Genomic DNA, 25066 nt, shown 5'->3' with positions numbered 1-25066 from the left:
CTGGCCAGGCCACCACTCATACCGTTACAGGGTGTCACAATACCTTTCAGATAAAAAAAGTCAATTTATTTTTTCTCTGTAATAAATATAATCGCAGTTGCAAGCCAGTGTGTGTCAGGCCCACAGACTGTACTGTGGTCACTGTCCAGGCCACCACTCATACCATTACAGGGTGTCAGAATACCTTGCAGATAAAAAAAAAGTCAATTAATTTTTTCTCTGTAAATAATATAATCGCAGTTGCAAGCCAGTGTGTGTCAGGCCCACAGACTGTACTGTGGTCACTGTCCAGGCCACCACTCATACCATTACAGGGTGTCACAATACCTTGCAGATAAAAAAAAGTCAATTTATTTTTTTCTCTGTGATATAATCGCAGTTGCAAGCCAGTGTGTGTCAGGCCCACATACTGTACTGTGGCCATTGGCCAGGCCACCACTCATACCGTTACAGGGTGTCACAATACCTTGCAGATAAAAAAAGTCAATTCATTTTTTCTCTATGATATAATCGCAGTTGCAAGCCCGTATGTGTCAGGCCCACAGACTGTACTGTGGCCACTGGCCAGGCCACCACTCATACCGTTACAGGGTGTCACAATACCTTGCAGATAAAAAAAAGTCAATTTATTTTTTCTCTGTAATAAATATAATCGCAGTTGCAAGCCAGTGTGTGTCAGGCCCACAGACTGTACTGTGGTCACTGTCCAGGCCACCACTCATACCATTACAGGGTGTCAGAATACCTTGCAGATAAAAAAAAGTCAATTTATTTTTTCTCTGTAATAAATATAATCGCAGTTGCAAGCCAGTGTGTGTCAGGCCCACAGACTGTACTGTGGTCACTGTCCAGGCCACCACTCATACCATTACAGGGTGTCACAATACCTTGCAGATAAAAAAAAGTCAATTTATTTTTTCTCTGTAATAAATATAATCGCAGTTGCAAGCCAGTGTGTGTCAGGCCCACAGACTGTACTGTGGCCACTGGCCAGGCCACCACTCATACCGTTACAGGGTGTCACAATACCTTGCAGATAAAAAAAGTCAATACATTTTTCTCTGTGATATAATCAAAGTTGCAAGCCAGTGTGTGTCAGGCCCACAGACTGCACTGTGGTCACTGGCCAGGCAACCACTCATACCGTTACAGGGTGTCAAAATACCTTGCAGATAAAAAAAAAGTCAATTTATTTTTTCTCTGTAATAAATATAATCGCAGTTGCAAGCCAGTATGTGTCAGGCCCACACAGACTGTACTGTGCCCACTGCCCAACACTTATATAGGGTGGCACAGTACCTTGCACGCATAGTACCACTTATCTTAAAAAAAATGACAGGCAGAGGCAGGCCACCCCGCAGGGGCCGTCGTGGTCGTGGTGCTGTGATTTCCACTGGCCCTGGAATAATGCACAGTGTTCAGAGGCCACGTACCCTGAACCCAAAAAATTCGGAGGACATAGTTGACTGGCTTACACAGGACACTCAATCTTCAACAGCTTCCGCTAAGAACCTTGACGCACCATCCTCCTCCAGCTCAGCTTCGGTCACCTGCTCTCAAGTTACCACTCTCCCGCCCACCGCCACCACCACCACCACTACCACCACAGCCACCACAGTTATTTACACATCAGTTGGATGAAATTTGTGATGCGCAACCATTATTGCCAGAGGATGTAGATAACAGGGATATGTCTCAGTCAGGCAGGATTACACACATGGACGTACAGTGTGATGATGATGATGATGTTGTACCCGCTGCTGCTTCCTTTGCTGAGGTGTCAGATACAAGTGAAGTGGTTGATGATGACGATGTGTCCGTGGATGCCACGTGGGTGCCTGCTTGAAGAGAAGAAGAAGAGGGGGAAAGTTCAGAAGGGGAGACAGAGAGAAGGAGGAGACGAGTTGGAAGCAGGCGGAGGTCATCGCAAGGAGCTAGTGGCACAGTCAGACAGCATGTATCGGCACCTGGGGCCAGCCAGACAGCACGCCAATCAACGCATGCTGTTGCAACCACCAGAATGCTGTCATTGCAAAGCTCAGCAGTGTGGCATTTTTTTGTGTGTGTCTGCCTCTGATAACAGCAATGCCAGTTGCAGCCTGTGCTAAAAGAAACGTAGTCATGGGAAGTCCAACACCCACCTCGGTACAACTGCTTTGCAAAGGCACATGATCTCACATCACAAACGCCTATGGGCTCAACACATGAGTACAAGCAGCACACAAACTCAAAGCCACCATCCTCCTCCTGGTCCAGCATCTTCAGCCACGTCAACCACTGCTATCCTCCTTGCCCCCTCTCAACCACCCGCCACTCCGCCTCTCACCTTCAGCAGTTCCATCTCATCTGCCCACAGTCAGGTGTCTGTCAAAGAAATGTTTGAGTGTAAGAAGCCAATGTCACAGAGTCACCCCCTTGCCCGGCGTCTGACAGCTGGCTTGACAAAACTCTTAGCCCGTCAGCTTTTACCATACCAGCTGGTGGAGTCTGAGGCTTTCAAAAAATTTGTCGCTATTGGGACACCACAGTGGAAGGTACCCGGATGATTTTTTTTTTCAAAAAAGGCATTCCGAAACCTCTACTCTGTTATTGAAAAGGAAGTCATGGCATCTCTGGCATACAGTGTTGGGGCAAGGGTCCATCTGACCACTGATACCTGGTCTGAAAAGCATGGTCAGGGCAGGTATATCACGTACACTGCGCATTGGGTCAACCTGCAGATGGCTCACAAGCATGGAATGCGTGGCTCTGCAGCGGAGTTGGTGACACCACCACGACTTGCAGGCTTGCCTACTGCCACCTCCTCTACTCCTCCTACTCCATCCTCTTCGATAACCTCCTTGGCTGAGTCCTCTTCTGCAGCGGTGTCTGGCTGCACATCAACTGAATCCCCCCAGCTCCACAGGGGCTATTCCACATCCCGGATACGACAGTGTCACGCTGTCTTGGGGTTGACTTGTCTGAAAGCAGAGAGCCACACCGGGCCAGCACTCCTGTCCGCCCTGAACGCACAGGTGGATCAGTGGCTGACCCCGCACTAACTGGAGATCGGCAAAGTGGTGTGTGACAATGGAAGCAATTTGTTGGCGGCATTGAATTTGGGCAAGTTGACACATGTGCCATGCATGGCACATGTGTTGAATCTCATCGTACAACGCTTCGTGTCTAAGAACCCAGGCTTACAGGACGTCCTCAAGCAGGCCAGGAAGGTGTGTGGCCATTTAAGGCGTTCCTACACGCCCATGGCTCACTTTTCCGATATTCAGCGCCGAAACAACATGCCATTGAGGCGCTTGATTTGCGACAGCCCGACACGTTGGAATTCAACACTCCTAATGTTAGACCGCCTGCTCCAACAAGAAAAAGGTATAAGAGAAAAAAAGATGTAGAGGGTTAATCACAAGACTTACTTGGAACCAAATCCAAGGGGTCTATATAATTAATTGCAGGGCGCCAGAGGAGGTGAGAATAGGATAAAGTAGGTCAAAGAGTAAAGTCAGGTATTTGATAGGCAGCCAGATGTGGTCAATGGTAATGAAAAAAAGGAGGCTGAAAAAACCACAATGTTCGGCGCCAGTCAAAAGGGAAAGGAGACAATAGCTACATTTGTGAGGTATATATATTCAACCCGTGCAGATCAGTAATTAGAAATAAATAAAAGTCGCACTGGAAGTCTAGAGGTATTAGGACCAGTTTTATGTTTACTGGATCGTGGTAATAGCAGTAAATAGGATAGATAGCGGAATAACACCCTAAACACTCAGATCCTGAGTGAATATCTTGCACAGAAATCAGAAAGTGCAGGTATAAACTGGTACTACCAGGTTTTGGACCCATAAGGGCCTATACATATAAGTGGATAAAACAGTATATAATTAATAAAATTGCATATACTTATTAAAATCAATAGTAATAATAGTATTCTCCACTCACTTCACGGGGAGGAAATTTTGAGGGATAAAGCTCAAGACCCAAAAAAAGTTTCCTCCCAATCCTGGATGGCTTCAATGGTCTTAGGAAGAGGCAGCAGTTCCAAACTCGGTACGTCTTGCAAATTCCTTTTGATTATAAAACAACAGGAACAAAGAGCTCTACGCGTTTCGGGGCACAGAGTGAGTCCCCTTCATCAGGAGCAGCATGTTATCACATAAAACAAACAGACATTTTATACCTACAATATGGGGTCAAACAATGAGGGGTCAAACAGTATGGTGTCCTGAGTGATGTCACTTCCGGGTCGAACCTGACTTTGATCATCATTTAACCCTCTTTCCATGAAACAAGTGGTAGTATTAAGTGCCACGTTACATTTTCTATATCTGATTCTGTGATCCATATCATCCAGCGTCGGTATATTACCTTAAACACTTTTGGAATAAGCGGTCCAGGTGACGGAGTGTGCCGGGGGACTACTTCCGGTCCATGGAACGCACAACTGGAGCGCACGCTAGCTTGGTGCGCATGCTCCAGGCACAGAACCGGAAGTGCCGTGTTTATCTGGTCAGCAAAAACTGGGCTTTCCCTTTGTGCTGGATGCGGTGTTTTGCACTCAAAAATAATAATTACTGATGTCCGGAGGACTAGTTTACACCTGTTAATACAGCACCTACTCAAAACTACCTAATACTTAGCTTTTATTGATATGCTAATAAAACTATATTGCTAACTTAACTAATTGTTAAAATTCCAGTGCATCGCAGTCCTCACTCTTCTATTTCATTCACTATAGTGTTGCACAGCATCCCCTATTAATATAGGGTACAGGTCACTGCTAGATTCAACTGATGCCGCTGGCTGCGTGCTGCCAGCATGCTATTTGTTCAGTTTTGTGATTCCCCTTATGCTGTTTGGGGCTGCAAACTGCACTGTATTAAAATTGAAACTTCACGCTGCCCCCCGACATGTTTCGCCGTTACTGGCATAATGCGTTCCACTTACGGCACTTGCGGTATCGCTATCTTATAGGGAACGGGGACTGAAATGTCTTACCGATAGACTAATATCAGACAAGAGATGATAAATGGGAGTATGAGGATAAACACTGGGGCCACTATATATACACATATCCGGAGGGACCATAATATTAATAAAAATAAATAAATATAGAGTATATGAAGAATGAGGAGTATATGTGTATATATATATATAGTAAATGGGGGAGTCAAATGGATATGAGGTTTAGACTATTGTATATATATACACATATATACCTCGAGGCCCCTCGTGACTAAGTGCTGAGTTTCCGGAGTTGTATCAGATGACATGTACTTGCACATATATGCAAAATATATAATAAAAATTAAAAATAGATAAAATAGATAAAAAGAAAAAAAGAAAAAATAATAAATATATAGTAAAATACATTTCTGTTGTACATATCTTTCATACCGAATACAATGAAATATATAAACAAATATAATAAAGATATAATTATATAATAAAAAATAATAATACAATGAAAATAATAATAATAATAATAAATTATAAAAAGATAATAAATACTGGGAGAAAATACTAAGAGAAAGTATATAAATAGATAAATATAAATATAAAACTCTTTTCAAGGATTGTCATAAATAAGTATAAAAAGTTATATTCAGGGGTGATGAACTTCATGGGTGGATTCAAAATTCAGTGATCAATAATTGGTATACTCCAGGGTTTCATTGAGGCCAAAGGGGGACAATGTGTTCAGACGATAAATCCAATACATCTCTTTTCGTGATAAACACTGATATGACTGGGGTACCCATTCAAGGGGTGTAACTTTTAGCAGTGCTGGGTCGCTATTGTGGGACTCCTGAAAGTGCTTGGGAAACTATGTGTAAAAATCTGTCTTTTTATGTTCGCGCGCTGCTCGTTCATACGTTCTCTTAAGGTCTGCGTTGTTCTTCCTACATAGAGGAGCTTACAAGGGCATTCTAGTAGGTAAATGACAGATCTTGTCCCGCAGTTTATGTTATGTCTCAAGGTGTAAGTGTCAGGAGTACCTGGGATTTGGATTTCTTTTAACCCATGGGTCATCATCTGGCAACATTTGCACCTTTTTGTACCACATTTGAGTACCCCTTTCGTGATGTCCCCAAGGTTAGTTTTTTTATTTTTTGTAAAGTTCGGGCACGACGGGGCCAAAATATTTTTGAGGGTAGGGGCCCTTCTGAACGTGAGGGTTGGAGTGGCAGATAGGATGTCTTTCAAGATGGGGTCTTTTAGGAGAATGTTCCAATGTTTGTTTATGATTTTTTTTATTTCTGTATGTTTATTGTTGTACTGGGTAATAAGATTGAATTGTGGTGCTTTACTTGGAATCGACATGTTTTTTTTCGGTAACAGAGCTTCAGTTTGGCTTAGTTTGAGGGTTCTTTTCACAGAGTCCTGAACTAGGGATCAGGGATAGCCTTTCTCTTTGAAACGGGTCTGAAGGATAGAGAGTTGTTCACGTAAAACTCGATTGTCAGAGCAATTCCTTCTTATCTGTTTCATTTGGCTAAATGGTATGTTTCTTTTCCATTTAGAGAAATGACAGCTCTTGAATTCGAGGTAGCTATTAGCGTCTACCTTTTTAAAATGTGTTTTTGTCGTGATAAACTCAGAACCCGATTCTAAATGAATATCCAGGAAGATAGCTTTAGTGGGATGTTGTTCCATGGTGAAGGATAGACCCCAATCATTAATTTTCAGATTGTTGAAAAAGTATGAGAGTTATTCACTGCTTCCTTCCCAAATGAACAGCATGTCATCTATGTAACGTTTGTAGAACTTTATTCTGGGGTGGAAGAGAAGACCGAACTGTTTCTCAAACATCCCCATAAATAGGTTTGCATACGATGGGGCAAACTTAGTCCCCATCGCGGTACCTTTGATTTGGATGTAAAATTGGTCATTGAAATTGAAGTAATTGTGTAATAGAATGAATTCTATTGAATTCAAAAGAAATTCCTTTTGTGTATCTGGCATGGAGGAATCTTGACTGAGATAATGTCTAACCGCTGTTATCCCAAGTTCCTGTTTGATGTTGCTATATAAAGAAGTAACATCTAACGTTACCCAGATGTACTCCTTCTGCCATTGGACATCTTGTAAGAGCTTAATCAGATGGGGAGTGTCTTTGAGGTATGACGGTAACGACTGCACATGCTTTTGTAAATAAAAATCTACATATGCTGAGAGGTTTGAAGTAAGTGAATTTATACCTGAAAATATAGGTCGGCCTGGGGGGTTAACAAGCGATTTGTGGATCTTTGGAAGAAAATAAAATTTAGCCAAAGATGGGTGGGATGGAGACAGAAAAAGTTTCTCTTTTTTGTTAATGACATTTGAATGAAAACCTTGCTCTACCAACATTGTTAGAGCCTTTTTGAAAATATTGGTTGGGTCCTCTTTGAGAGTTCTGTAGTACTCAGGATCGGATAAGATCCTATTAGCTTCAGTTAGATAGTAATCTGTATTAAGGATAACCACTCCCCCTCCTTTATCCGCATTTTTAATAGTGATGTTCTTGTTATCTTTGAGTGTTTTTAGTGCTTTCTTTTCTACTGGTTTTAAATTATGGCCTCCAGGTGTGGTCTTGTTGTTTTCACAAAGGTTCTTGAAATCGTCTAAAACCATTGTGTAATAGCTCTCCAGTTGGGGGCCTCGGTGTTCTATAGGGTAGAACGTGGAGTTCCTTTGTAGATTAGATGGTACAGGGGGAAGTAGTGATATCTCATCACTATTGTCACTATTAGAATCCAAGGGGTGTTTATCGGATGGATCGGTATTCTCTCTCTGTGGTGTAATGAGCTCCTTTATTCTAAAATGGCGTTTTAGAGTTAATTTCCTAATAAATTTATTCAAATCTATAAAAAGTTCAAACGGATCAGGTGAATTGGTAGGACAAAAGGATAACCCTTTACTCAAAATGTTGATCTCATCAGAATGAAGGGTATAACTAGAAAGGTTAAAAATTCCCTTTTCTCTTTCCAGTTTTTTGTTATTGATACTGTTAGTATCGCTTAGGGGGAAGATTGGAGTGGTGTCATCTGTTGGAAATCTAGAATTTTTGGATAGTGTGTCTCTGCAAATGTTGCCAGATGATGACCCATGGGTTAAAAGAAATCCAAATCCCAGGTACTCCTGACACTTACACCTTGAGACATAACGTAAACTGCGGGACAAGATCTGTCATTTACCTACTAGAATGCCCTTGTAAGCTCCTCTATGTAGGAAGAACAACGCAGACCTTAAGAGAACGTATGAACGAGCAGCGCGCGAACATAAAAAGACAGATTTTTACACATAGTTTCCCAAGCACTTTCAGGAGTCCCACAATAGCGACCCAGCACTGCTAAAAGTTACACCCCTTGAATGGGTACCCCAGTCATATCAGTGTTTATCACGAAAAGAGATGTATTGGATTTATCGTCTGAACACATTGTCCCCCTTTGGCCTCAATGAAACCCTGGAGTATACCAATTATTGATCACTGAATTTTGAATCCACCCATGAAGTTCATCACCCCTGAATATAACTTTTTATACTTATTTATGACAATCCTTGAAAAGAGTTTTATATTTATATTTATCTATTTATCTACTTTCTCTTAGTATTTTCTCCCAGTATTTATTATCTTTTTATAAAAAAAATTTTTTTTCCATTGTATTATTATTTTTTATTATATAATTATATTTTTATTATATTTGTTTATATATTTCATTGTATTCGGTATGAAAGATATGTACAACAGAAATGTATTTTACTATATATTTATTATTTTTTCTTTTTTTCTTTTTATCTATTTTATCTATTTTTAATTTATATTATATATTTTTCATATATGTGCAAGTACATGTCATCTGATACAACTCCGGAAACTCAGCACTTAGTCACGAGGGGCCTCGAGGTATATATGTGTATATATATACAATAGTCTAAACCTCATATCCATTTGACTCCCCCATTTACTATATATATATACACATATACTCCTCATTCTTCATATACTCTATATTTATTTATTTTTATTAATATTATGGTCCCTCCGGATATGTATATATAGTGGCCCGTCACCCGGACCGCTTATTCCAAAAGTGTTTAAGGTAATATACCGACTCTGGATGATATGGATCACAGAATCAGATATAGGAAATGTAAGGTGGCACTTAATACTACCACTTGTTTCATGGAAAGAGGGTTAAATGATGATCAAAGTCAGGTTCGACCCGAAAGTGACATCACTCAGGACACCATACTGTTTGACCCCTCATTGTTTGACCCCATATTGTAGGTATAAAATGTCTGTTTGTTTTATGTGATAACATGCTGCTCCTGATGAAGGGGACTCACTCTGTGCCCCGAAACGCGTAGAGCTCTTTGTTCCTGTTGTTTTATAAATAAAGGGAATTTGCAAGACGTACCGAGTTTGGAACTGCTGTCTCTTCCTAAGACCATTGATTGGGAGGAAACTTTTTTTGGGTGTCTTGAGCTTTATCCTTCAAAATTTCCTCCCCGTGAAGTGAGTGGAGAATACTATTATTACTATTGATTCCAACACGAAAAAGCTATCAACGAGTATTTGTATGACAGGGGAGCTAGGACAGCCTCTGCAGAGCTGGGAATTTTTTTGCCACGTTACTGGACGCTCATGCGCAATGCCTGTAGGCTCATGCGTCCTTTTGAGGAGGTGACAAACCTAGTCAGTCGCACCGAAGGCACCATCAGCGACCTTATCCCGATTGTTTTCTTCCTGGAGTGTGCCCTGCGAAGACTGCTGGATCAGGCTGTAGATGAGTGTGAAGAGGAAGAGTTGTGGTCACCATCACCACCAGATACAGCCTTGTCATCATTGCTTGCCGGACCTGCGGCAACGCTGGAAGAGGAGTATGAGGAAGAGGAGTCAGAGGAGGAATGTGGCTTTGAGGAGGAGGAAGACCAACCACAGCAGGCATCCCAGGGTGCTCGTTGTTGTCACCTATCTGAAACCCGTGGTGTTGTGCGTGGCTGGGGGGAAGAACAGACCGTCAATGACATCAGTGAGGACGAGGAACAGGAAATGAGTAGCTCGGCATCCAACCTTGTGCAAATGGGATCTTTCATGCTGTCATGTCTGTTGAGTGACCCTCGTATAAAAAGGATGAAGGAGAACGACCTGTACTGGGTGGCCACGCTACTAGACCCCCGGTATAAGCAGAAAGTGGCGGAAATGTTACCAAATTGCTGAAAGTCGGAAAGGATGCAGCAGTTCAAAACCAAACTAAAACATTTGCTTTACACAGCTTATAAGGGGGCTGTCACAGCACAACGGGAATCTAACTGAGGAAGAGGTGAAAGTAATCCTCCTCCTACCACGACCACGGCGGCAAGGACAGGACGCTTTACAGATGTGTTGTTGATGGAGGACATGCAGAGCTTTTTCAGTCCTACACATCACCACAGCCCTTCGGGATCCAGCCTTAGAGATCAACTCGACCGACAGATAGCAGACTACCTCGCCTTAACTGCAGATATCGACACTCTGAGGAGCGATGAACCCCTTGACTACTGGGTGTGCAGGCTTGACCTGTGGCCTGAGCTATCCCAGTTTGCGATAGAACTTCTGGCCTGCCCCGCTTCAAGTGTCCTGTCAGAAAGGACCTTCAGTGCAGCAGGAGGCATTGTCACTGACAAGAGAAGTCGCCTCGGTCAAAAAAGTGTTGATTACCTCACCTTCATTAAGATGAATGAGGCATGGATCCCGAAGGGACTGACAGTGGGGGATATGTTTGACTAACAATAGGCCTGATGACATGCCTTGGCCTCAAATGGTCCCCACGCTGCTGTATTTAATGTCTGCATACCGGATGACTTTCGTGAATTCTCCACCACCAACTAGGGTTCAAGCCGCAATGTTTTAGTCACCTTTCTGCCTGGAAAACATGCATTTTTCCGGCATGTGTACATGCTTAATTTTTCTGGCCTCGTACCTTGTTGTGGTGAAGGGGCTTGCGTGTCACAATGAAGCGATCATCACCTCTATGAACGTGTTGGCAATGTTGCCACACCCCAGATGATAAGGCCGTTGCTTCATTACGATCAGACCAAAAGCGATCGGCTGGATAATTTTTCATAGAAAAAACATTATTAATTTTTTTTAATTTGTATGGGTTTTTAATACATAAAATAAAAAAATCATAATAAAGTCTCTTAATAGTTTAGTAGAAATAATGCAGACAATTTAAAAAATCCCCATCAATTCCAATACAAAGCAAGTACAGAGCTCAGAACTAAATTATGTCGTAATGGTTCGTTAATTCGACATTGCTCCGTGCACGCGCAGTGCCCCAGCTTGGGAGTAAGAGGACCGACCAAGCTGCTTTTTCTTTCTCCCGGTTCCTAAAATCAATTCATTTTGGTGTATCAGAGTTTGGTCTGTCACTGTGAAAGCAGTTGAAGATCCCCGCCCAATTTATTTATTTTTCACAAAAGGCAATCCCTGATATGGGACGTAACAGGGATTAAACTGATGAGAAGAGAACTACAGAAAATACCACTCATATCAGGTGTGACAGTAAATTGCACAGTGCAGACGCAGTGACCGTGGATTAAAACAAAGGGGAGGGAGCCAGCGTTTTTTTAACCATCTCCCCGTTCGAAAAATCAATTCAATAAATGGACCCCAGATTGGGGACGTAATAGGGATTAAACTGATGAGAAGAGAACTACAGAAAATACCACTCATATCGGGTGTGAGAGTAAATTGCACGGCGCAGACGCAGTGACCGTGGATTCAAACAAAGGGGAGGGAGCCAGCATTTTTATTAACCATCTCCCTGTTCGAAAAATCAATTCAATTCACCTTTTGGGACCCTTGGTGTTGTACGTGGCTGGGTGGAGGAAGAAACCTTCAATGACATCAACAGGACATGGCTAGCTTCGTATACAACCTTGGGAGTTTGCGGTTGGGCAAATGGACTGTTTGCGGTTGTTTGCGGTGCATTAAAAGGGAGTTTGGTCTGTCAATGTCTGTGAAGCGGGCGTAACCCTTACACTACCTGATCGATACAACATCATACCTGATCGTATACAAACACTGGATGTTTTAAACCACGTTGTTCAAAAAAATTGGATTGTTAGGTGATTTATGCCCTTTATGGATTAAAACCCAGCTCTGCATCAACTATGTAATTTTCCATGGGAGTTTTGCCATGGATCCCCCTCCGGCATGCCACAGTCCAGGTGTTAGTCCCCTTGAAACAATTTTTCCATCACTACTGTGGCTAGAAAGAGTCCCTGTGGGTTTTAAAATTCACCTGCCTATTGAAGTCTATGGCGGTTCACCTGGTTCGCCGGTTCGCGAACATTTCAGGAAATTCGCGTTCGCCGTTCGCAAACTGAAAATTTTATATTCGCGACATCTCTACTCATGGCAGGCAAACTCTTTTGTACCTGTTTGAACAGGTTGCTGTAGTTCAAGTTCACATGCACAAAATCCACCGTGGGATGTGGCGATTGTTCTGCAGATGTTCAATCTCCTAAAAGGGTTATTCAGGCCGTGACGGGGACGAGCCTCCCTAGTGCCTCCCGTGAAAAGGAAATGCAGAGGTTGTTGTGCGGGGTTCAGGAGCGATGCGGGTGTCTAAAATATCACCAAATGTAATATAAATATGTGTATGAAAAATATATATCATAACTAGAGATGAGCGAATTTCTTCAAAATTCGATTTGGCTGCTTCGCCAATTATTTTTTTATTTTATTCCTTTGTGACAAATTACTTCGTCACGAAGCGCATTTTTTTGTAAGTAGAGGGTGCAATGACAGGGAGCTGTGATAGTCCCGCCCCTGTCATTGTACCCTTTAGATGCTGCATTCATACATGATTGTGGCATCGGAGTTTAAAATTAGTATAAAATTAACAATAAAAAATATCATATCATTATATCAAACTTACCGCCTTCATTTGCTTGCGACGAGCCGGCCGCAATCACGCCGGGCGGCGTGGTGATGTAATCTCACGCCTCACAGGATTTCGGCTGATATCTTCAAGCAAGATGGAGGCTGGCGGCCCGTCGTGAGCAAATGGAGGTGGTAAGTTTGATTTTTTTTGTTTTTTATACTATTTCAGGATAAATCGATTCGCTGACATGAAGCACGGATCAAATTCCACTTTGTGGGATTCGATTATTTCATCTCTAATCATAACTGCTTTGGTAATCCTCTCCAAATATAGTGTATGCATATTTGGAGTAAGGATCCCCCGGAGGACTCATTCACCAGGATTCAACAAGAGTTATATAAAAAAATTAATAATGTGATTTATTTTCGGTTTTCATAAAAGTTGATTACTTAAAAATTGTTTAGGAAAAGGCTTAGGCTATTTTCACACTAGCAAATATAGCAAACAAAAAGGCAGCTCTCCACTGGTTTTCTGGAAATAGGTGCTCTTCCCCAAATTGACTCACCCTTGTCAGTTGCGTATAGTTAATAATAAAATAATAGCGGGCAGGCACTCCAATTATGGGTTCATGGGGATAAGTGAGAATATTTTATTCAATTAAAAATACAATTCATATAACATTTGAACAATAATAACAATAGCAAGAAAATATAGCAGCAATTGATGGCAGTATAAAATATAATCTATAAATGGCAGCACGTTATAGCAGCAGATAGTCCAGTAATAGCAGTATAAACACCCCAATAGTCGGCCGGTTTTTAACTTAGCAATAGTTCTTCATAGAAGACAATGCAAATGTCTCAATAGGTTGTGTCAATATTCAACAGCGGCAGAGTTAAAGTGCAATGTGCTAATAATAGTTTTGCAACAACGTTGATACTGCTGGTTGAGATAACAGCAACAACGATGTTGATAGCAATGGCTGTAAATGATGATGGCTTGATGTTTCCAAATACAATGTAAATCGGACTTAACTTCTTATATAGTGCAGATGATCGCACCTTTTGATATAATCACACCTTTTCAGTGCAAGCAATTCCTGTAGTAAGATGTAGATGTCTTTACTCACGGTTTGGCTGCCTCTTAGGCCCCTTTTACACGGGCGAGTATTCCGCGCGGATGCGATGCGTGAATTGAACGCATTGCACCTACACTGAATACCGACCCATTCATTTCTATAGGGCTGTTCACATGAGCGGTGATTTTCACGCATCACTTATGCGTTGCGTGAAAATCGCAGCATGCTCTATTTTGTGCGTTTTTCACGTAACGCACGGTTGCTGGGAGACGATCGGGATGGAGACCTGATCATTATTATTTTCCCTTATAACATAGTTAAAAGGGAAAATATTAGCATTCTGATGGATCATGTGATGACCGGAGTGACATCACCACAGGTCCTGTTCCTGAAATGAATGCTCACCACCTGTCCTGTTCAGCAAAGGAGACAGAAGAGATGCCGGGCTACGTGATCAAGTGGACTAAGGTAAGTTAAATTTTTATTTTATTTTTTTAACCCCTCCAGCGCTATTTTACTATGCATTCTGTATTCAGAATGCTATTATTTTCCCTTATAACCATGTTATAAGGGAAAATAATACAATCTACAGAACACCGATCCCAGACCCGAACTTCTGTGAAGAAGTTCGGGTTTGGGTACCAAACATGTGCGATTTTTCTCACGCGAGTGCAAAATGCATTACAATGTTTTGCATTTGCGCGGAAAAATCGCGGGTGTTCCCGCAACGCACCCGCACATTTTCCCGCAACGCCCGTCTGAAAGAGGCATTAGTGCGGCGTCCCACACAATTTCTGAGAGCAGACTAACCTTTATCTTGTTCTTTTTGGAAACTCCAATCGCAGCTGTCCTCCAGATTCGGCGTCCCTAGTGTTATGGAGGCATCTCTGTGTAGTTCAGATTCGCCACTCAGATATTTGGTTCGCCTTTTTACTTTGCTGCCGGTGTTCCACTTGTATAGGAATAGGTCAGTTTACCATGAGTCTTTACTTTTCTTCTTTCTGGAGCGCTCCAGCAATGTTGTTTTCTGTGTTAGTATACTTGTTCACCCAAACATGTTTCGGAGTGTAAACTCGCTCCTTCCTCAGTGGTCAAGCATACTTCACATCACGCAATCTTTTTGTCTTTTTTGTGTTATTTATTTATTCTCTTTATCTGTCAAAGCCACAAGAATTATTTGTCGCCTCCAAGTCCTCTGTATAGGGATTTCAAAACATCCCAAAGATTTAAATTATTTCATCCTTATGCTTCTTCAAGAAATAATGTATGCAATTGCATTTCACTATAAGATATCATATAAAAATACATATAGAATGTATAAAAATATATAAAATAATATATATATATATATATAAATATATATATATATATATATATATATATAAATCAAGGAATGTGGGCAGCACCACTATCAGAATAGTACTGGCGGAGTGCCAGCGGCTGAGTCGGCGATCCACCTCCAAACGGTATAAAAAAATGAACTCCGCGGCACATCCAAGTCGTGAAAAAGTAAAAGAAATTTTAAAATTTCTTTACTTTTTCACGACTTGGATGTGCCGCGGAGTTCATTTTTTTTAATATATATATATATATATATATATATATAAAATATATAGAACATATATGAATATTCTCCAGAGGTCCCTTTCCTCAAGTGAAAAATATAAAAATATAAAAATGTAAAAATGTAGAATATGTAAAAATAAAAACCTCTAGGGAGTATGTGGTTATATAGGAGGCCCCTAGTCAAGGGAAAACGGAGGTGCTGATAGCAAACAGAGACCCCTGTCGTCCGTCAACCAGGGGCGTCCTATTTTACAGGAAACCCAAGATTTCTAGTTCTGCATTTAAGCCATTGGGTTGAATACTATCAAACTCAAAAATCCTTCTTGATTCCTGTCGGGACATCCTAGATATATGATCACCCCCCTTCCCCCTCCAGTGTTTGGTTACTTTTTCAAATGCTATGAATATTAGACCTGAGGGGTTCTGATTATGATGATGTTTAAAATGTCTGGACAAGGTGTGTTTTTCATAGCCTTTCTTTATATTTGCGATATGTTCTGCTATTCTAGTTTTTAGTAGTCTCTTGGTGCGTCCTATATACTGTTTGCCACAAGGGCATTGGATTAAATACAGTACATTGTCAGAACTGCATGTCAGAAGCTTGTTTATTTCTATCCTTAAATTATTCTGAGTGGATTGCACTTCCGCGGTCTTTCTTTGGAAGGTGGTTTGTTTGCAGTTAGAGCACCTCCCACATCTATAAAATCCTTTTAGGTGATCCCAATGTTGCGAAATTCCTTTCTTTTTTATAATTTGTTTGGTCTTTGGTGCTACTTTACATCCTAGATTTTGCGCTTTTGTATACACAAATTGTGGATTTTTCGAAATTAATGGACTATGGTCTTATCATCTAGGATGTGGTGCCAATAACGTCTAACAATTCGTTCCGCTTTTTTATATTCAGAATTAAAAGGCAAAATAATCCGCGGAGTTCCATCTTTCAAATCCATACACCCATTTTCGTTTCTATTTTTGCTTTTATTTTTGTTTTCATTTTCATTTTTATCTTAATTCTTAGATTTGAAAAAAAAAATCTATCTTTTTTATTTTGGATAGAAATTCTTCTACTATATTTGATGGATAGTTTTTATTTAAAAAACAAACTTTCATATCCTCGGCTTCCATTTCCAATTGTTCCTTCTTTATTCAATTACGCTTTAGCCTACCAAATTGTCCCATCGGAATGTTTAGCAACCATCTCGGGAGATGACAGCTGCTGAATAGTATATAACTAAGAATGAAGATAAAAATGAAAACTCTCCTGATATGAAGACTCATCAGGATCATTTGAGACAAGTGTTATTGATCCTTCGGGAGAATAAATTGTATGCTAAGTTGGAAAAATGTGTGTGTTTGCTGTTCAGGAGCTGCCATTTTTGGGGTACTTGCTTTCTGCTTCCGGTTTTCATATGGATCCCGAAAAGGTCTGTGCGGTACTAGAATGGGATCGGCCAGAGAATCAAAAAGGCCTGATGTGGTTTTTAGGATTTACTAATTACTACAGAAAATTCATCCTGAATTATTCCACCATTGTCTAACCTTTGACAGATATGACTAGGAAGGGTGCTGACTTCTCTGTCTTTGTTTCTGCGCCTATTCTGATGCAACCTGATGTGTCTCAACCCTTCATTGTGGAGGTTGACGCGTCAGAAGTGGGAGTCGGAGCAGTCTTGTCGCAGGGTCCCTCTCCTAGCAAATGGCGACCGTGTGCTTTTTTCTCGTAGAAACTCTCGGCCGCCGAGAGAAATTACGATGTTGGGAATAGAGAGTTGTTGCCCATCAAATTGGCCTTTGAAGAGTGGCACCATTAGCTAGAAGGGGCTACCCATCCAATTACAATATTTACTGACCATAAGAATCTGGCCTACCTGCAATCTGCAAAGCGTTTAAATCCTAGGCAGGCTAGATGGTCATTGTTTTTTACTAGGTTCAATTTAGTGGTCACCTATTGCCCTGAAATTAAAAACGTCAAAGTGGATGCGTTGTCACGTAGCTTTCCAGGGGAGGGGGGGGGGAGATTCGGAGGATCCCGCTCCGATTTTGGCTGATAGGGTGGTGGTTTCCGCTCTTTACCCCGAGCTGGAGACGGAAGTGTTGGGGGCTCAAGAGGAGGCACCTGATCCTTGTCCTCCAGGCAAGTTGTTTGTTCCTTTTGAACCTCGATACAAAGGAATATCATGATACTGTCCCTGCGGGACATCCTGGAAGTAGATCCACTGTAGATCTTATTTCCCGGAGATTCTGGTGGCCTCGGTTGCGTAAAAGTGTTGAGAGTTATGTAGCAGCTTATGAGACCTGTGCACGCGCGAAGGTGGCACACACTCGGCCATCAGGATCTCTTCTTCCTTTGTCCATCCCATCTTGTCCTTGGACGCATTTGTCCATTAACTTCATTACTGATTTGCTGAGTTCCTCTGGGAAAACTGTGATTTTGGTGGTAGTGGACCGCTTCAGCAAGATGGCTCACTTTGTACCATTATCAGATTTGCCCAATGCGAAAAACTCTTGCTCAGGTTTTTATTGACAACATTGTGAAATTACAGGGCATTCCCTCTAATGTGGTGTCTGACAGGTGGACGCAATTTGTTTCCAGGTTTTGGAGAGCGTTTTGTTCTCGTCTGGGTATTCAGTTTCTCTTCGGCTTTCCATCCTCAGTCGAATGGTCAAACTAAGCGCACTAACCAAAACCTGGAGACCTATTTGAGATGTTTTATTGCAGAGATTTAGGATGAGTGTCCCTCATTCTTGTCTTTAGCTGAGTTTGCCTTGAACAATCGTAGGCAGGAGTCAACTGATAAGTCACCATTTTTTTGACGCATATGGTTTTCACACTCAGTTTGGACTTTTTATGGGACTTAATCTTCTGGGATACCAGAAGAGGAGAGATTCTCTTCCTCTTTGTCATCTATCTCGCAGAAGATTCAAGTTAATTTGAAAAAATTGGGTGAAATATATAAACAGATGGCTGACAAGAGACGTATGACTGTTCCAGACCTGTGTGTGGGTGATTTGGTGTGGTTTTCCACTAAAAACATAAAGCTGAAGGTACCCTCTTGGAAATTGGGTCCAAGATTTATTGGCCCTTACCAAATCTCGGCCATTGCCAATCTGGTGGCGTTTCGTCTGGAACTTCCGCAGGCCTGGAAGATCCATAATGTGTTTCCCAAGTCTTTGTTGAAGAAATATGTGGAACCTGCGGAACCATATCCTTTGCCTCCACCTCCTGTTTTGGTTGATGGTAATCTGGAGTTTCAGAGCTCTAGATTTCTCAATTCATGTGTTCTTCGGGGTTCCCTTCAGTACCTGGTGCATTGGAGGGGATACGGTCCCGAGGAAAGAATGTGGGTTCCGGCTACCGATGTTAATACCTTTCACAGGGCACACCCAAATAAAGTTGGGCCTGGGTGTCCAGAGATCAGCCGTAGAGGGGGTACTGTCACGCCCTGCCCTGTGGGTGTTCTGAGATGATCTGTCAGAGTTGCTGCACGTGACTCGATCTGACAGTTTGTTTTGTATGGGTTTGAACAGAATCCCACCTCCTATAAGGTGTGGTTAGTTTGGTCATTGGGGAGGCTATTTATTCCTCCCTCTCCCTATAGCCTTTGCGGGTTATAGTTCTACCTTGTGTGAGCTTTGGATGCTTGGTGGATCGTCTGCTCCTTCTCGTATCAGATAAGTCTTTTCCCTTCTTTTTCCCCTTTTGGTTTCTGTTTGGTCTAGGCCTCTAGTGAAGACGCTAGTGCTTTCGGTGGTAGAAGGCGCTGGGTGTCTCTTACCCTTTTTCCCTATTGCGGAGGGTCTGTTTAGTGTGTTATAGTCTTAGGCACGGAGACATGTGTATATCTACCATTGAGGTATGCACATGGGCTTAGCAGCATAGGGAAAGTGTGTCACGGATTGCTAGTGTCATGCCCCACTCTGACGATGTGCGGAGGTCGTCCAGGATAGCAGCACGAAGTTAGTGGTTGCTTTGGAGCCGTGCTGGATCCGCATCTCATCAGGTGCACTGGGTGGAGTCATTAGTTTAAACAGCACACTGCCCAGTGCCCTGAGCGGATTATACTGTTCATTTTGGTCTGGGAAGCTTGGAGGGAAGGTTGGCTGTCAGTTCCTGCTCTTAGAGATAAGTGTCGTTTCTAATTTGGTTGTTTGTGTCATCTATTCCATCCAGGTTCTGTGCGAGCAGACTGCTCCTATATCCCCACTTCACCATCTTAGGGAGTTCAGGGTTTTGTCAGCTCAGGCTGGAGGACTCAGCACACCTACCTTCAAGGTCTGCTTGTGGGCTGAGCAGTGCAGAAAAAGAGGTCAGGACTCAGGAATAAGCTAGGAGGTGACCCTTCCCCCGTCTCTCGTCCAGAGCCTGGTTGGCGTGTTATCTTTTGTACTGAGTGCACGTCCGCCGTGACAGCTAGGTGGTGACCTTGTTTTTCCCTAGCTTGTAGGGCCTAGTTTATTGTTTAGTTTGTCTTTCAGTTTACTGTTCCGTTCCCTACCTATCGTGACACCTTGTCTGTCTCTGTCAATCATTTATACCATAGATACAGGCGTGTCTTACACATGTATGTGCTTCTACATTGTCATATATGGTGACTTCAAATATAGGACTTGACGTTCCCATACAGACCTCCCATCACCAAGTGTATTACTATAGATGGTGTCAGTATGTAGTGTTATACATCCTTTATATTACATATCAATTCATATTATATCTCATTATTTAACAGGGTGCCAGGGAGCGAAGTAATTACAATCTATATGAGGGGTCCAGGCATTGGGGTGAATGTTTTATACTATGGATAACGCCTTTAAATGTGTATCCAGGCATGGGAGGCTAACCCCTGGATTCTGTACATGTGCCATTCCTGGTCCAGGACAGGCTGTTAGTATTGCATCTGTTCGGGTTGGTCCCCAAAAGCAATTTTTTCGTTTTTTTTGTTTTTTGGCTACTTAAAATCCTTATACAGGGAGTGCAGAATTATTAGGCAAGTTGTATTTTTGAGGATTAATTTTATTATTGAACAACAACCATGTTCTCAATGAACCCAAAAAACTCATTAATATCAAAGCTGAATATTTTTGGAAGTAGTTTTTAATTTGTTTTTAGTTTTAGTTATTTTAGGGGGATATCTGTGTGTGCAGGTGACTATTACTGTGCATAATTATTAGGCAACTTAACAAAAAACAAATATATACCCATTTCAATTATTTATTTTTACCAGTGAAACCAATATAGCATCTCAACATTCACAAATATACATTTCTGACATTCAAAAACAAAACAAAAACAAATCAGTGACCAATATAGCCACCTTTCTTTGCAAGGACACTCAAAAGCCTGCCATCCATGGATTCTGTCAGTGTTTTGATCTGTTCACCATCAACATTGCGTGCAGCAGCAACCACAGCCTCCCAGACACTGTTCAGAGAGGTGTACTGTTTTCCCTCCTTGTAAATCTCACATTTGATGATGGACCACAGGTTCTCAATGGGGTTCAGATCAGGTGAACAAGGAGGCCATGTCATTAGATTTTCTTCTTTTATACCCTTTCTTGCCAGCCACGCTGTGGAGTACTTGGACGCGTGTGATGGAGCATTGTCCTGCATGAAAATCATCTTTTTCTTGAAGGATGCAGACTTCTTCCTGTACCACTGCTTGAAGAAGGTGTCTTCCAGAAACTGGCAGTAGGACTGGGAGTTGAGCTTGACTCCATCCTCAACCCGAAAAGGCCCCACAAGCTCATCTTTGATGATACCAGCCCAAACCAGTACTCCACCTCCACCTTGCTGGCGTCTGAGTCGGACTGGAGCTCTCTGCCCTTTACCAATCCAGCCACGGGCCCATCCATCTGGCCCATCAAGACTCACTCTCATTTCATCAGTCCATAAAACCTTAGAAAAATCAGTCTTGAGATATTTCTTGGCCCAGTCTTGACGTTTCAGCTTGTGTGTCTTGTTCAGTGGTGGTCGTCTTTCAGCCTTTCTTACCTTGGCCATGTCTCTGAGTATTGCACACCTTGTGCTTTTGGGCACTCCAGTGATGTTGCAGCTCTGAAATATGGCCAAACTGGTGGCAAGTGGCATCTTGGCAGCTGCACGCTTGACTTTTCTCAGTTCATGGGCAGTTATTTTGCGCCTTGGTTTTTCCACACGCTTCTTGCGACCCTGTTGACTATTTTGAATTAAACGCTTGATTGTTCGATGATCACGCTTCAGAAGCTTTGCAATTTTAAGAGTGCTGCATCCCTCTGCAAGATATCTCACTATTTTTGACTTTTCTGAGCCTGTCAAGTCCTTCTTTTGACCCATTTTGCCAAAGGAAAGGAAGTTGCCTAATAATTATGCACACCTGATATAGGGTGTTGATGTCATTAGACCACACCCCTTCTCATTACAGAGATGCACATCACCTAATATGCTTAATTGGTAGTAGGCTTTCGAGTCTATACAGCTTGGAGTAAGACAACATGCATAAAGAGGGTGATGTTGTCAAAATACTCATTTGTCTAATAATTCTGCACTCCCTGTACAGCGATTTTTCAATATATAGTGCTCTTAGCATTTTTCGTTCACTAGTTTGTTTAAAAAACAGACTTTTATAATATGTAAATTACCTCTCTACCAGCAAGTAGGGCGGTTACTTGCTGGTAGCAGCTGCATCCTGCTTTAAAAAAAACGCCCCCTCCTCCTGTTGATTGACAGGGCCAGCGATCGCTCTCATCCTCTAGCTGGCCCTGTCTGCGTTATAAATCTCGCGCCTGCGCCGTATTGGTCTTCAGTCGGCGCAGGCGCGCTGAGAGGAGGACGCTCGCTCGGCCGCTCCTTCCTCAGTGTGCCTGCGCCGGGTGTAGATGTGACGTCATCGGCGCAGGCGCATTGAGGAAGGAGCGGCCGAGCGAGCGTTTTCCTCTCAGCGCGCCTGCGCCGACTGAAGACTGGTACTGCGCAGGCACGAGATTTTGAACGCAAACAGGGCCAGCCAGAAGACGAGAGCGATCGCTGGCCCTGTCAATCAACAGACGGAGGGGGCGTTTTTTTGAAAGCAGGATGCGGCTGCTACCAGCAAGTAACCGCCCTACTTGCTGGTAGAGAGTTAATTTGCATATCATAAAAGTCAGTTTTTTAAACAAACTAGTGAACGAAAAAGGCTAAGAGCACTATATATTGAAAAATCGCTGTATAAGGATTTAAATTAGCCAAAAAAAAGAAAAATGACTTTTCGGGGGGTGACAGAAGCCCTTTAAACTAATAACACACAAAGAATTAAATGTTACCATGTTTTTATTGAGCACACCATGTAAACATTCACAGTGTAGGTGGAAAAAGTATGTGAACCCTTGGATTTAATAACTGGTTGAACCTCCTTTGGCAGCAATAACTTCAACCCAACGTTTCCTGTAGTTGCAAATCAGACGTGTACAACGGTCAGGAGTAATTCTTGACCATTCCTCTTTAAAGAACTGTTTCAGTTCAACAATATTCTTGGGATGTCTGGTGTGAATCGCTTTCTTGAGGTCACAGCATCTCAATCGGGTTGAGGTCAGGACTCTGACTGGGCCACTTCAGAAGGCGTATTTTCTTCTGTTTAAGCCAGGCATGTCCAAACTGCGGCCCTCCAGCTGTTGCAAAACTACAACTCCCAGCATGCCTGGATAGCCTACAGCTATTATGGCATGCTGGGAGTTGTAGTTTTGCAACAGCTGGAGGGCCGCAGTTTGGACATGCCTGGTTTAAGCCATTCTGTTGTTGATTTACTTCTATGCTTTGGGTTGTTGTCCTGTTGCAACACCCATCTTCGTTAAGCTTCAGCTGCTGTTATAAACAGCAGTTACCAGTCTGTAGCATGGTCTAATAGGCAGACACTGATGTCAGGACTGGGGGACTATTTTAGGTGACCCTGTGATCATATTCGAAAGTGCTGAGGAGTAGACAGAGGAAAGGTCCTCTCTCTGTCAACCACTTGAATAGAGGGGTTCAGGATAGAGAGTAAAAGCATTTTTATTATTATAATATCTTTCCTAATACCTAATAAAAAAATAACTCAGATTTTCCTTTTAACTTTTATTTTGTAGTTGATGAATTACACACATTTCCAATATCTTATTTTCTTTTATTCAGATATGGAGAGATGCTCGGAGTGTCCTGAAGACCAGTGGTCTAATAAGAGAAGAGACGCCTGTATCCCGCGACCACTTGACTTCCTGTCATATGAAGATACCTTGGGATTATCTCTCATTATTATCAATCTCTTCTTCTTTTCTGTGACGGTCGTTGTGTTAGGGATATTTATAAAGCACAAGAACACGTCAATTGTGAAAGCTAATAACAAGAACCTAAGCTACATCCTGCTCCTGTCTCTGCTCTTCTCATTTCTATGTCCTCTCTTATTCATTGGACGTCCCACAAGGATGTCATGTCTACTACGACAGGTTACTTTTGGGATTATTTTTAGTCTTGCAGTTTCTTCTATTTTAGCTAAAACAGTCACTGTAGTCCTGGCTTTTCGTGCCATCCAACCAGGCAGGACACTGAGGCAGTGGCTGGGGAGACATCTGTCCACATTATTACTTATTACTGGTACAATAGGAGAGGTTGTGATCTGTGTCCTCTGGTTGTGTTTTTCTCCACCATTCCCAGATTATAACACTGAGATAGAGGTTGGAAAGATAATCTTACAATGTAATGAGGGATCTGCCAATGCTTTCTACTTGTCGATGGGCTACATTGGAATCCTGTCCATGTTGAGCTTTATTGTAGCCTTTTTGGCCAGGAAACTTCCAGACATCTTCAATGAGGCTCAGTACATCACCTTCAGCATGCTGGTCTTCTGCAGTGTGTGGATCTCCTTCATCCCGGCCTACCTCAGCACCAAGGGGAAATACATGGTTGCTGTGGAGATCTTCTCTATCTCATCTTCCAGTGCTGGACTTCTGGGCTGTATCTTCATTCCCAAATGTTACATTATTTTAATGAGACCAGAAATTAACATAAAGTCCAATCTAATTTTTATACAACAATAAAAGAGCATAATGATCAAATATGTTAGTTTTAGCCTATAGAATTAGCCAGTCTTCCTTCCTTGCCTTTATCTTCTGTGACCAGAGTCCTTGTTCTAGCTTTTCTCTATCATATCAAATTTAAAGTTGAAATTACCGTTTAGTCATAAATTAAGAACAGAAAGTTTTCTATCACTCAAAATACCACACTGGAACCAACGGTTCCTAAATTCAAGAACTCAATGGACTTTCCAATAGTTAAGATATTTGCCTAGTGTTAAAGCCAACCATTTAATTTATATATAAAGCAAGTTTCATTTAATAAAGGTCTTACACTTTACTGTGTCAGAAAGCATGTTGAAGTTTCTATATGTTGTTCAATACTTGAAAGCAAATTCTTTCTTTCAAGTATCATTTTATTGAGTCTTCAAATGACATATTCACATTCCTAACAGGAAAACAGAATACTTACCCGGTGCCCTCTGTCTCATCTTTTCAGCTGCAGATCCCCCAATTCCTGTGCAACATTTCTGCCACTCAAGATGGTTGCACCACTTCTCAGACTACCTAGTGCA

At 42.0% G+C, this 25066-nt stretch overlaps 1 protein-coding gene across 1 annotated transcript in view; it reads left to right on the top strand.

Moving 5' to 3' along the window:
- The window catches only part of LOC122935142 (vomeronasal type-2 receptor 26-like), a 29197-nt gene extending 4682 nt beyond the window's left edge, over positions 1 to 24515 (top strand). The window contains exon 4 of the mRNA XM_044290908.1: positions 23614 to 24515. Within this exon, the coding sequence (XP_044146843.1) occupies positions 23614 to 24515 (902 nt within the window). The remainder of the gene's footprint in view (positions 1 to 23613) is intronic.
- Positions 24516 to 25066: the final 551 nt, after the last annotated feature.

This window comes from Bufo gargarizans, chromosome 4 (genome assembly GCF_014858855.1).
Source record: "Bufo gargarizans isolate SCDJY-AF-19 chromosome 4, ASM1485885v1, whole genome shotgun sequence".
In the NCBI taxonomy this organism is placed as follows: domain Eukaryota; kingdom Metazoa; phylum Chordata; class Amphibia; order Anura; family Bufonidae; genus Bufo; species Bufo gargarizans.
Note: the sequence above shows the minus strand (reverse complement) of the source record. Positions and strands in the feature narration are given on the sequence as shown.